Genomic DNA, 14,038 nt, shown 5'->3' with positions numbered 1-14,038 from the left:
TGGTGTACAAGTCTCACTTAGTCATTTAAACAATTTCAGTTTACAACAAATGGTTTTTTCAAGATTTGACATGTTCGGGATAGGAGTGAGTAGACATAGAAGGATAATCAGCAAATTTAGTCTTCTCAACACTTTTAGAGACCTTTTATACTTCATGAATGTCAACAAATGTCAGCATTCATGGAATTGAGCCTATCGACGTGTCATTTCCTGTCATTCTGATTTCTAAGATTCTGTATGAACTACTTTAAAGTCAGACCCTGTATCAGCCCCTTGTCCATTAGTTTCTGTCCACCCTCACACTGACCCGTGCTCAGTCTGGCTATGTCAGCCCCAAACTTACAAAAAGTAGCCCTGTGTACAATGCTGTGTGATCCCGGTATTATAAGGCCTCCCACCTCGGCCCTAGTGACTCTCATAGGAAACACTGCAACCACGGTCCACATTTGGAAAACTACCTTTGACATTTTCGGCGTTCATGCAAGATATGGTCACCGGACTCTTGACTGTGAATTACTGGTAAAGTAACTGTTTTGGATGACACGAGCAATTTTTTTTGCTGTCTGTGAGCAACTGAGTCATTCAGGTGGGCATAGAGCAGAAGCGAGCTGATTTCAGTCGAAAATAGTTATAAAAGGTAGTTTTTCTTGCGTGGTCCAAATTGGGACTGTGGTTGCTGTGTTTTCCTATGAGAGTCAGCAGGGCTATGGTGGGAGGCCATATAATGCTGGGAACACACAGCATCTACACAGGGCTAATGGAAAAAGGTACTTTAGGATCAAGCTGCACTGCCAAGGAGGGCTGTGTGAGAGCCTACTTTAATATGCACAAATTCTTAAAAAAGGGTGTCAAGAATGATAATACAAATTGTTTTATGCTGTTGACAAATTTTTAATTTGATGTTCCTCAAAGATGATTCTCTACTGAAAGTTTTGGAAAATGATAATTACTCCATGGCATGTTCTTGCATCTACATGCAAGTGAATGGAATGATACTTCAACTATACAAGTGTACTTTTTCCTGTAAATGTAAAATGGGTAACTCACTACCTTGAACAAAAAGAAATGTACAGTGGTCAAAGTAAGTTTAAAAAAGAAAACTGATCTAAAATGGCATTTATAGGGAGAAATACCTTAACTTATATTAGATGTGGCCGTGGAATGTGATTTTTTTCACTTTTCACCAATATGTAATCAAACCCCGACTGTAATGATTGCAAAACCTAAATATTAAGCAAAACCTAATTGGGTTAGCAGGTGTCGTATTTACTGGTAACACCTGATCAATTCTGCCCTCCCCCTTCCTGTAATCTTGATACTCTTTCGGTCAAACCATCAACATATTGGGTGTTTTTTGAAATTTCAGGTTCCCCACTCTGACAGTGTTCTTGAACAGTCTAAAACTCAATAAAACGTATGCTACACACATGCAATCACTTGCATTGTTGTCCTTGATTGCAGTTAAGACGTACCCTTTTTTTGAAAGCAAAGAATTTATTCACAATAGTGACTTTGATGGGTAAATAGGCTTACCATCAGTACTGTTGTGGTCTTTAGCGCCCTCAGCGATTGGACGAGATGACACACGCATCACGTCTGGAGACGAACCATGCAAAGGATGGGCATCACTTGTATTTTGAAATCAACGAATGCAGGAAAAAATCTCTGCCCCAGAGAAAAGTATTTTTTCCATTTTGTTCGGAATTTTCGGTGGAGTTTCGGCAAAAGTAAAGAAAATCTGTTCTTCCTGTCCCATACGTTTATCACATCTTTACAATCCTGATCCACTTTTGGGGTGCAAAATCAGTAACGATAAGAAAAGATTTAAGCCTTACACTTTCTAGGCGCATACTACTTCAACACTACACAATTGGAGTAAGGCAGCATGACTTCACGTATTGCAACCTATTTAAGTATAGTTGTTGTTGCTGCTACCTTACTGTTGTCCGTGATTGCAGTTGAGACGTACCCTTTTTCTGAAAGCAAAGAATTTATTCACAATATTGACTTTGATGGTAAATAGGCTTACCATCAATACCGAGACGTACTGTTGTGGTCTTTAGCGCCCTCAGCGATTGGACGAGACAACAGTAAGGTAGCAGCAACAACAACTATACAGTAAGAATAATTATTCTATGCATAGTACGCGGCGGCCGGTACGTATCACTCCACTCGCAACTGTGACCTTAGGCCTAAATCCCAATTTTCGCTTTGTCGATTTTACGATAAAATCTGCAGCCCACTTCGATTACGTGTTATACGGAATAATACGGCGAAACAAAGCAAATGTCAAAGGATATTTGTGTTCTTGTTTGTTTGTGAAAGGTTATCATAATCTCATGGCATATCGTAGCCTATTCTGTACCCAGTAACAGCGATCGCATACCCAAGCAACGGTCGACTCGATTACTTGATTCGAATTGTTACACTTTCTCACGAAAAAGGGCGTTGATGTTTTATGTAACCACCCTGACTGCTGTATTTTATTGATTCAAAAGTTGTCTTTCTTTATTTCTCAGGGCCACTGATAAGCTTTTAAAATACGGAATGGTCATCAAAGTTCACACCACTCTCTCATAGTGACTGTATGGTGTTTCGGTGAGGAATGTCGTAAAACCTCGCCTAACATGCCTTTCGTGTGAAGACTGTTGCCATAACAACGCCGTATCAACAGTCAGAACATTGAACTTGCACCGTCACATTACCCGTCGAGGTTTAGTAGGGAGTCGAAATTTTGAGAAACACGAATCATAAAAGTGATACGCGTCTGAGCTTAGATAGATGGATGGATGGGTGGGTGGAGGGAGGGAGGGGGAGAGGGAGGGATTGAGGGCCTGGCGAACGATTGATGGATAGAAGGATGGATGAGTGTTAAAATTCAGACTTTTCCTTTCTGTCTTTCTTATCTTCTAACGTTTTCACTTTGCGCTCTTTTGCAAGCCTTAGAAACAAATCGATTTGGCAATGATGATATTCTTACAGCCTGAGATCCAAGCATGGAAAATTGTTGCAAACGCGTTTTGCTTTTTCTTTCACAAACCGTGGCTACGGTACGTCAGGATCAATGCGACGAGGTGAAGGTGTACAGAGCGGAATACTAAGATCACAGTCCCTCTAACGTGGAGAGTCTGTGATCACAGTCCCTTCATTGTGAAGAGACTCTGCTACACTGCTCCTGGATGCACATATCGCTTGCAGTCGTGTACGTGCATAATTATCGATGCCATTATTTCAGGGAAAAAAATCGGTTTTTATAACTGTGCTAACTTTCTACCACGTGTAAACAAAGTACACACACGATCACTCATTCAGAGCATATTTGGGTTCACCGTTGAACACTTCCATAACACACCTCTATTGTTCCAGCATTCTCAATGCTGTTGGGTTTTATTTGAACAACTGCAGTCGCGTAGATGCAGACATTATTAAACCTGCCACTCGAACCAATAAAGTAGTTTCTTGGCAACGTGCGAGTACCGATTTGAGTGTGCGTTAGAACAATATTTTACCCATATATGAGTTGACTTTTTAAAGTATATCATCAATAAAAGATTATGCGATTGGTTGAAACTCCAACGGCCAGACGGCCCCTTATTCAATAAAACGTAACCGCCTAGTGTTTGCTTCCAACGAGAATGAAAATATTTCCGTTGCCTTGTAAGGAATGAATGGGGGTAGCGATTAATGATTTCATGACTGATGTAAGGCGTCTGTTTTAAATACTATTTACGTACTAGGCGTTGACCAGTAAGAAGAGTTGGTGGAGTAGCCATTTTATGTCATAAGGATGGATTTAGTCAGGGGTTCAGGATTTTTGTAAGCTCCGTTGGCTAACGGTCCCTATTGTCGAGGGACCGTGGTCGGCTGTAACATGGGATATCCTTTCTAGTGTGTTTGCTCTGTTTTTAAAATGCAATCTCTTCTACTTTGAAATTCACATGTCGGAATGCCGGGCGATCTACTTATCAAAATGTCCACTGAGTGCTTGACAACTTATCCTCGAAAGTGAAAGGGTTAAATCTTCGCTCACACTTTCAGATCATCATGGGAATTTCAACGGTTATCTTTAAAAATCAGGAATACAAAGCAGGGGTCACTGTGCAAAGTTTGGTACTTAAGAGATAAATGACATTAACTTTACCGAAGTTTGAAATTCAAAATGGCTGCTGTCCCTTGTTAACCCCGAGGAACAAAAATTAAATTTTCGAGTTACATAAAACTAAGACGGTGAAAACTTTGTCTACTCCAAGGACTTCAAAATGAGCTTACACAAGTGGGAGATCAGAAAAGTATTGTAAAAACTTGACATCCAACTATCTGTCCCCGAGTTGCATTGTACATTGCTAGAGTGGGAAAAACAACAAATTGCAACAAATATCTTGATATGGAGGAGAAATATGATTCACAGGACTTGGTGAAGCATTTGTTTCATTTGTTTTGTATATAATTTAAGCTAGTTCGCGCCTCGAAAATGAATGACAAACTTTTGCTCAAACTTTTTCCGAAACTTTCGACCATACTCTTACTAAATAATGAAAAATATCAGCGGTCACCTGGCAAAGTTTGGTACTAGAATCACAAATTACATAACATTTACAGATTTCGCTAAAATTCAAAATTGCTGCCATCCCTGTGTTAACCTTATGGATAAAATAAATTTTTAGTTTTTCGCAAAACTAAGACGGTGAAAATTTTTCGTACTTCCAGGAGCTTTAGAAAACGAGCCAACGTAAGTGGTAGATCAGTAAAGAATTGCAAAAATTTGAGTGCAAATGTCTGTCCCCGAGGTGCATTCTACCTTAATGCCCCCTCGGTAATTCTTAGAAGAAAAAGTGTTACAAAACTATGCAGGATGTCTGACACTGCAAAAGGGGTGAACTCCCTGTGCGTGTAGAATCTGATTTATGGATTACGGCTAATCTGTGCCACATACCCAAAAGAGTAGCTGTTTTGGGTACCACACTCCAAATGTGACATGTAACATATTTGTCATAATCACTGTATTAAAAGGGTATTAATGCCAAATATTTGTCAAAATGATGTGGAATTCTTTGCCTGGTATTATATGACGGCATGTATAAAATGTATGTGTACGTGTGTCTAGTACAATTATGCTGGCGAATGCCCACTGCGCGCAGACGTAGACAGAAAAGTGCACGCGCACGCGCGCGCTAACCACTACGCATCTGAAAAAAAGAAAACACCACTCACGCTTTGACGCAATAAAGACCAGAGACTGTCAAGTTTCCCAAACTTGTCAATGTATTGATTATCACTGTGCCAAGATTTCATTTTAAACACCGCCATAAAATAATGGGATGTGACATGACAGCTGTATTCACAAATAACCACCTGGGTTTTAAGTGCAGCGCCATCAAAGGGTGATTCTTCGCAAGCCAACATAGGCTCCAGCATTGATTGGCTGTAACTGTATCCAACAGTACATATTACCTGTTCCGCAGGAATAACATAGAGTATTTACAAATCTCTCCCGAAATACCTCCTTTCTGTCTGGCTCAGTTTTTTGTACGACAAAATACTACTTTGTTCTCTGTAAACGTTATCGTGGGAAATCCTTGATTTGATTGACGGTTTTCCCCATGGAGTTCTATGTCGCTTTTAGGTTAGAGTTGATTTCGCTCACTGAAAAGTACGAGAACTGAGTGGGGAGATCAAGATATAATTGGTTCACACGATTCTATGAAAGTAAAATAAAAAATCGACACTGAAAACACTAAAAGTGATCTAGTCGCACACTCTTTAGGGTTCCTCTAAGTGTATCAATACAGATCGTTTGTGAGTCTGGGTGCTATTGTAAGTAGCTCATCATCTAACCTCTTTCAAAACTCTCAACTCTAGAAATAGAAGCTCTCAGCTCCAGAAATAGTGAGTACAATTCCTTGTAGACCAGACGAAAAACGGTTTAGTTTAGCAAGGAAGCATTATTTTCCACAATGCCATCAGCAAAACCAGTTACAACTCTAGCTTTGGCCTCGGGTTGGTGAAATAAGTATCTAATTTGACAGAAGTGAATACCCGGTCCGAGTGAAACTGTCACACGTATCTGATCAATGTCCCACACAAAGGTGCGCACTGTAGGGCTCAGGTTTCAATCTATTCTGTTGAACTTGTTAGCATGCTGCAGCGCCCCCAATACTATCAGTGACGTCCTTTTGTTTTTTTTTTTTTTTGTTTTTTTCCCGATCGATTGGTTTGGAAAGACGTCGATGTAAATCATTCGGGCACACGCGACCGGTTACATTAAGTACTGAAAGAAATGAATTCTAACTCTTTAGGCCTTGAACTAAATTTTACAATCGCGTTTAGGCAGTCTTCAATAGCTGCCGTTTCTATATTTAATTCTACATCAACAAAGGATCGGGTAATAAATTCTCTCTTTGCTTGTGCACGGCTCTGTTCCTGCCAAAATTCAATGCCATATAAATTCGGAACAAAAACATGACACGAGATACGTGTCCCAACTGTGGCTTCATTTACAAGTGTTTACAAGATTTGACTGTGTAGTGTCCGGTCAGTTGAATATTTTATTAAATATTTTGAATGTCGTTCCAGTCCTCTTTGTGTGCAGTGTCTTTGGTTTGGCGGGCAGTTGGTGACTCTTCGTACGAGTTTCTTTGGCCGTGGAGGGCACGCTGACCGCTGGTTTGTCTTCGTCGCTGATGAAGAGTGGCTTCAGCGGTTTGTGTCTCTCAGCCTCGTCTCTGATCTCCCGCACGGCGTCTTGGAAGACTTTTTCGACGCTCTCGTAACCTCCGGCTGCCGATGACTCGTGGAACTTGCAGGCGTACTGTTGTGAGAGGCTGTTACCCTCTGTTTTACTGACTTGCCTGTGAAGGGAGAATAAAAGTATACCAATTAACGTAATTCGCGCCTCGGAAATGAAATACTTTAACTAGTGTTCAAACTTTCCTCAAGCAAACTTTCAACCACTCTCTTTTAAAATCACGAATAAATATCGGGGATCACCATGCAAATTTTGGTTCTAGAGATTTTACCCTATATCTACCGATATTTGAAATTTAAACTGCTGCCATCCCTGTCTCTATGGGGAAAATGAAATTCCCGATTTTCACATAAACTTAGCCGGTGAAACCTTTATATATCCCATGAGTTTCATTGCCCCCGTGTTAATCCGTAGGAAAGTAAATTTTCTATTTTCACACGAAAAAACCGAGACGGTAAGACCTGCATTTCCTCTACCGGCGTAATAATATATCCACACGAGCAGCAGGCAAACTAAGTATTGTAAAAATTGGAGGGTCCGAATATCTGTCCCTACGGCGCATTCTACCTCATGAGTTTCATCATACTATGATCATTGTCTACAGCAAAAGGACAATGAGATTTTTCGTTCGTGGGCTGCCCAGTAATTTTACACACATCATAGTGCATGTAGAGTTAGCATACAAGGCCTTATCTTACCATTATATTCATCAACAGACTGACTGTCTCAAACCGGTCAAAGATATGAGTTATATCACTGACAGGGAGTACTCTCCAGGGACATTTTTGCTGTCAGAACCAACGATGTTGAACCCGTCCATCACTGTGTCAGCGTGCAACACCTGAGCGCCGACGTGTGAACACGAACACCGCGTCGACACAATCGTGAGCGTGAATAAAGTACAGATCGCATATCAAACACCTTGAAAACAAATCCACATCCATTTACCAGGGAACAACTGATACGGGCAAGGGCGCTCACCAACAAATGGACTACATGCACAATTCGGGCTTTGAGACAAGCGAGTCAACAATGGACAGAGATTATATCACTTGCCCGGGAAGGGCCAAACACGGGACATGAAAGAGGTCCCAGTACGGCGAGTGAACAGATGTTGATCGTAGAATTCGTGACTTTCGAATTTCTCATGTTTTCACTCGACTTGTTTTCATAAGCGTTTTATTTTCAGAAGTGTCGCATAATCTAAGAAATCCCACAGTCTGAGTAAGCTGGTTTAATGTTTTGGTTCATTTTAATGCTTTTAAAAGCCCACATAATGTCATCACCCTTCGCAAAGTGAAAAAAAAACACCATGGATTACTTTTGCTTTTCGCTACTGTTTTGAAAGCTGTTTGACCTCTGACCCTGTGAGGCAAAGGTCAGCAGGACCGGCGGTGACGAGGGGAGTTGATTTAGTGGGAACAGATGTTGAGTTTTTCCCTCTGTTGCAAAGTCTTTCACAACGAGTAACAGGCCTAAATTATGTGGGTCATTCTCCCCTTCTCTATATTTACATACATTCTTGCGCTAATCCATCGAAATAGTAGCTATAACCCAGTAATAAAGTCCATGGGCGCGACTTGTAAATCATGAAGGCACATTCGGTGAACCGCAAGAATTTGTTCAGCAAGCAAGGTGAGGCATGCGTGGGTCTCTGCTACCTCCATGGACAGACATAGTTCGTTGACCCAGGCGTTGACGTTGCCCTGGCAACTGAGGTCGGCAAAATGGCGCATACGAACGAATAAATTAACTTATATCCATTAGCCCCGTCCAAGTATTAACGATCATGCATTTGCCCATCTTTCTCTCTCTTTTTTTTGGTTCAAAAGCCAGATGGCTTTTATGGTCCCCCGAAGGAACATCTGAGTTAAGTTGAATTAAATCCGAAAAGCTTATACAGACATTTACTGTCACGCCAAACAGCTCGATTCAACGCAAAACTCGAAAGGGAGTAACTATTTGACGGCTGTGAAATTTCAATCAGCTAGGTTACTAAAATATGAAAATATTGCCGTACGTCTCAGTAAACCAAAGGCCCATATGTTTGTTGATCTAGCCTCTAGAAATGCAAACTTATTACGTGTGTACCAACACTAATACAATACCATCGACAGACTCAGTCTTCCATCGACTGAATAAAACTCTTGTCTGAAGCTTTTCTTGAACACTGCTGATCAGACAGACTTCAATTGTCCAAACAGTGGACAGCTAAAAAGCCCTTCTGCCGCACAGAAGTGTGCGGTTACCGGTGGAGAAACACGAGCGACACGGGTTATCGCAAAGTAAATAATAAACAAGTTTTGTTTGTTTATCACCTCTATACTTCTCGGCGTAAAATTTGCAAAGGTTATCGGTCCAGTCACGCGCGAGGCCACGTGCAAATGGCACTGGTAACTTGCTCGATGAATGACGCAACAAGTTTGGCGAACGTCTTCGTGAGTCACTTTTCTGCGCTGAACGTGCATGATGGGTATGGCCCCACATACGATATTGGCATGCAAAGGAGGAGGCAGAGACACAGAAGCAGTGACGTAGACAGACAGAGACAGGTACTGAGACAGAATACTGACTTACAAATGCACACATCCGAGACACTGAGAAACGGAAGAAATAAGGACGGTTGAGAAAGAAAGAAAGAAAGACAGGCAGAAAGACAGACAACTAGCTAGACAAAGAGGCAGACTTCTGAAAAAGTCTGTGCATTTTCTCGCAGTATTTCGCACGTATGCTGAGCTGTTGTTCACACACCAGTATGAAAACAAGAATGACATCATGCTCGAGCAGGACAAAAAACGTGAATGGACCACCAAAATATAAGCGTATCCATTACCAAAGAAGAGGCGAAGCTATACCCTGTCAAATACCCGGGCCCAATCCTTGGCTTCATTTCAATACCTTACAGTTTTGAATGCCTACATAGGGGGAGGGCGGGTCACACCCTGTTAACCTTCTGCAATACGGGCCCGGGAGAGATGTTTTATCTGCTCACACTATCGGCAACTTTTATTGTTTTGTTTCCAATGACAAGGATAATGACAAGACAGGTTTGCCGGTCCATCAGATACAAATGCAAAAACATCAAAAGGACAAAAGTCGCTCTTTCAGGTGTTTTTCTGTGTCATAAAATACAACCATGAACTCAGACATGTTGTTGATTATCAACTTAGAGTAACTAAGGGGCAGTGGGTATAGTAACAGCACGCGAATGGCAAACGGAACTCGTTGTGTTTCCCCTTCGCCGTGACGAAAGACTGGAAGTGCGAAAACCCAAACATAAAATTATGATTTGAGCTACCGTGTCCCTACACACGATGATTTCCTGGAACAGGTTGTTTGGGGTTTAAAGTGCTGGCAGATTGTGGCACAACATACATTCAAACAGCAAATCTGATTTAGTATCACGCACATGATGATATGTACGATTCCAAAATATAACGGTGGGATATAGTTACTACGAATTTGCGCACAATAGTCGGGGAAAGCAGTATGAGTTTCGCTTGTCAAGTCAAAGCGTATGTTGGAATTATCCACGACCCCTTACACGGTTTGTGAGATCAGTGAGACCAGCCAACAGCGAACTTACATAATTTTCTGGCAGATAACAGAAATTATACGTGACCGTTTTCTTTATCTGTTCTGTCTACAAGCTGAATTGAATCCATATTTCATCGACCACTGCTTTCCAGAATATTTCAAAGTTCTGACAAAATTAAGCGACTTTTCAGATACATGTAATACCCAAAACAACAGCGACTTTCAGTAACGTTTTTAAACATTAGACAAATTGCAGGACAGGTTCCATTCAGCCTGAGAAACTATCATGCTTTTCATTCGAGTACAATTCGATCTCGTTTTGCTTGAATAAAACCTTCTGTTGCGCGGACATCAACCAATATCTATGGTCGACGACATTTTAAAATACTATTTAGGAAGAATGTCGGTGAAGAAATCACAAATAGGTCACCCTGTCTTGCTAAAACCGAAAGTGTCGTCATTCTGACTGTTTTACGCTACTGTCGAAAATCACTCACCTCTTTACGGCAACAGCTTGACTTGTTACCGAAACCTTTAACAAGACTAGATTTTACAGTGTTCATACTATTCACCGCTTCAGTTTCTCTGACTTGTTTATCGGGTGAGGCGAAATCAAGCCCTGGAGTGCGAGAACGGTTTTGACCTTCACATTTTTATGTCAAACTCACCTGTATCTCTGCATGTCCACTTTGTTGCCGAGGAGGACGATGGGTTTATCGGGTGAATTCACTTTCTGGTGCTCGAAGACTTCTTGCAGGAATGTTTTTGCCTCGTCGAAGGAATGCCTGTTGTCAATGCTGTACACGATGATAAAAGCGTCTGCCCAGTTTAGGTATCTTTCGGAACTGTTGTCCTCGAACTCGTTGTTGCCAATCTGGACGAAAAAAATCGTTTCAGACGAGAAAAGTCACCTCCTCAATCATCATGGCCATCACTGGAGTTTACGATCATATGTATGAGATACTTTGATTTTGAATAGTGCCCTGAGAAAAATCTTGTATACTGAAATCATTCCAATAAATGATTTTAAACTGTTGCAGTGCATGAGTGGTATTAATTTCTAACGTGACATTATTCTCTTGTGACAAACAAATCAATCTATCCATAGAGGTATGACGATAACCTGGATACGTTTTCGAAACACATGACGTCATTTTTGGCAACGTGCCATAAAGTCTACCATCTCCCTTAGTTCGGTGTGTTTGTGTCTTTTTCCTCCACCCGTTCAAGTTGTCCGTGGGATTGTAAATTCGCATGCCTAATTGACTGCACAGCACCAGTCTCGCGATGACCGTTGCAGTTGTCTGTTCGCTTGTTTCCCAATGTAGAAAATAAGTTCGCATTGCAAGAATTTCAAACTAACGACAACAGAACATCGGTACACAATTTCCACTTTACGTAAATTACTTTTTAGTGACCGTAGTTTTAGCCAAGGACGGGTTTTCCTTTCAACGGATGACAGGTGTTTTTAGTCAATCGTTAATGATGGCAATATAACACGACAGTTACCTGATTAGCTGTGTCCATTATCTTCACGAGTACTTGCTGATTGTCAACTACGGTTTCTTTGCTATATGTGTCTTCTGTGTAAAAACCAGAGCGAGAGACATTGTTTCCAGGGTGTTTCATACATAAATTAATGAATGCGTCATGGAATGATAGGTGTAGACGTCGCATTGCATGAAACATGGCGTGATACCACAATGCGAAGTTGACGTTCCCCACTCTAAAACAGATATACCCTTGCAATACGGCGGTATTAACCCTTTGAGCGCCAAAATCATTTTTTGTTGCCTTTAGGAAATATACACCGGTCAATTTTTTTCAGATTTTTGTCAAAATTTTGATAACAAACTGTAGCTAATGAAATGTGATGTCCATTTGGTCCAAAATTATCAAAAAATTACAGAAAAATTCATAAAAATTGGTAAAAATATTGCACTAAAATTTTGGTTGGAACAATTACAGCACTCAAAGGGTTAAGTCGACTACCATTAAGGTACCACGGTTGTAACTTTCGAATATATCCGCTATTTCCGTCCTGTAGAAAAAAAAATATTTTCATTTTCCCTAAACTTCGTTGAAATACACAGAATGAGCCTTGTCAACTGAATTCATCGGCAACAGTAGGATTCAACATTAAACACATGTAGGCTTTATTGACAAGTTGGAGACTGGTAATTCGATATGATGTTGGAAGAAAAACAGAAAATGTCTTTGGCAAACGGGACAAAATATTGGAAAACACATCAATAGTTGCGACTAATGGAACTTTAACCTCCAAAAAGTACATTGCCCCCGGAGATTCCCGAATGAAGTATTTTCTGGATGACAGCCATTAAAATGAAAAATGAAAGTCGGCAAATACAAATGCATCGATTGTTGTTCTTGGCGCCCCCACGTTGGCTGCTTGCACTTAACGTTCATCGTCCAGGCTGGACGAGACTAGGTTAGCAAACGTGAGGCACGTTGCATGTATTGCAAAAGTGTGCAGTGAACATGCTGTTTCAATAAACTGGAAACCAGACATGCAGTTCTATTTTTGGAAGCAGGGTGATTTAGTTTCCAAATCTGGCAGAGGTGAAAGAAGAAAAAACCGGGCCCGGGGCAGACATGTTGCTCTAACAACACTAATCAAAGTTTTACTGCTCGACAAACGGCAGATGATTGTTGATGCTTGCCCGTATCACCAAGGAAACGTAACTAAGATGCAAGTCAGCAGTCCCTGAACTTTCAAAAGAGGTCTTCTAACCGGTGTTTTTGTAACCAATAAACTTTACGCTGTCTCTTCTCTAGAATGGATATCGACAACATAACGATTGAATAAGCACGCATAAAGAAACGATTCCATTACAGAAAGATACGATACTTTCATTTTCGTCACATTTCTGGAAGTTCCTGCCCGGCTTTCACTGTATCGACTGGACCGGCGTTCAGAACGTTCGCAGACGCTGAATCAGCGGCTGCCGTCACTACAACACAAGACGGAATTTCAAACCCAAAATTCCTTTCTCGTTTTCTTTTTTTGTTAAGGATAGGCATCGGCGATTACCGATGAGGTTTTGAGTGGAAACAATTACTGTACTGACGAACCAACAAGTGATCCCTGCAAGTTGCACAGGAAAGCCGTGGGCGACGCGTGTACCGTATTCGCGAGACAACTTTTAATAGTACAAACTGTCTATTCTTGACATCTGTTTTGCCATCGGAGATAACCTGTGACGTGGCGATGTTCTTTGATGAGCAAATGAGACTCAAAATACATTTCAAACTTCAATGGCTTCACAAAACAGCATGTCACACCGCACTCTCACCCATAAACTAGGAGGAATACCAAACCACGAAAGTTACAAGAGGCTGGAATGACTGGCTGGAAATTGCAAAGGCACTGTCCTGAGCATCTATCATCCGTTTTAATGAAATATCTATATATTTTACGGCACGCAGGATACCCCCCCCCCTTACCAAGAAAACACATGGGTGACATATGGGGCAATAAACCCCACAATCTAATGTGAATTACATGAAAATAAAGTTTTAATGCGACCGCAATGATTTGATTTCACTTTATACGTCGATAAGTCCAAGAAGTGGAGGCTAACTAAAAAAACTAATAGATATTTAGGTTGTCCGTCACGCAAGTAGTTACTCAGTAACGGAGTCTAGCATCTCGACGTCGTCTTTCTGCCTTCGCTGAAGGCCGAAGGACGATGTCGAGATGCTAGAATACCAGCAAGATGACTTCAGAAATGGTTG

At 41.1% G+C, this 14,038-nt stretch overlaps 1 protein-coding gene across 1 annotated transcript in view; it reads right to left on the bottom strand.

Annotated features, from left to right (window-relative positions):
- Positions 1-5,244: 5,244 nt before the first annotated feature.
- The window catches only part of LOC139121816 (ras-like protein family member 12), a 37,182-nt gene continuing 28,388 nt past the window's right edge, over positions 5,245-14,038 (bottom strand). Inside the window, exons 3-5 of the mRNA XM_070687015.1 lie at positions 11,792-11,865; positions 10,951-11,156; positions 5,245-6,848 (exon numbers count right to left, since the gene is read on the bottom strand). Of these exons, the coding sequence (XP_070543116.1) occupies positions 6,533-6,848; positions 10,951-11,156; positions 11,792-11,865 (596 nt within the window). The 3' untranslated portion in view covers positions 5,245-6,532. The remainder of the gene's footprint in view (positions 6,849-10,950; positions 11,157-11,791; positions 11,866-14,038) is intronic.

This window comes from Ptychodera flava, chromosome 21 (assembly GCF_041260155.1).
Source record: "Ptychodera flava strain L36383 chromosome 21, AS_Pfla_20210202, whole genome shotgun sequence".
NCBI classification, from domain to species: domain Eukaryota; kingdom Metazoa; phylum Hemichordata; class Enteropneusta; family Ptychoderidae; genus Ptychodera; species Ptychodera flava.
This window is presented reverse-complemented; position numbering and strand designations above follow the sequence as displayed.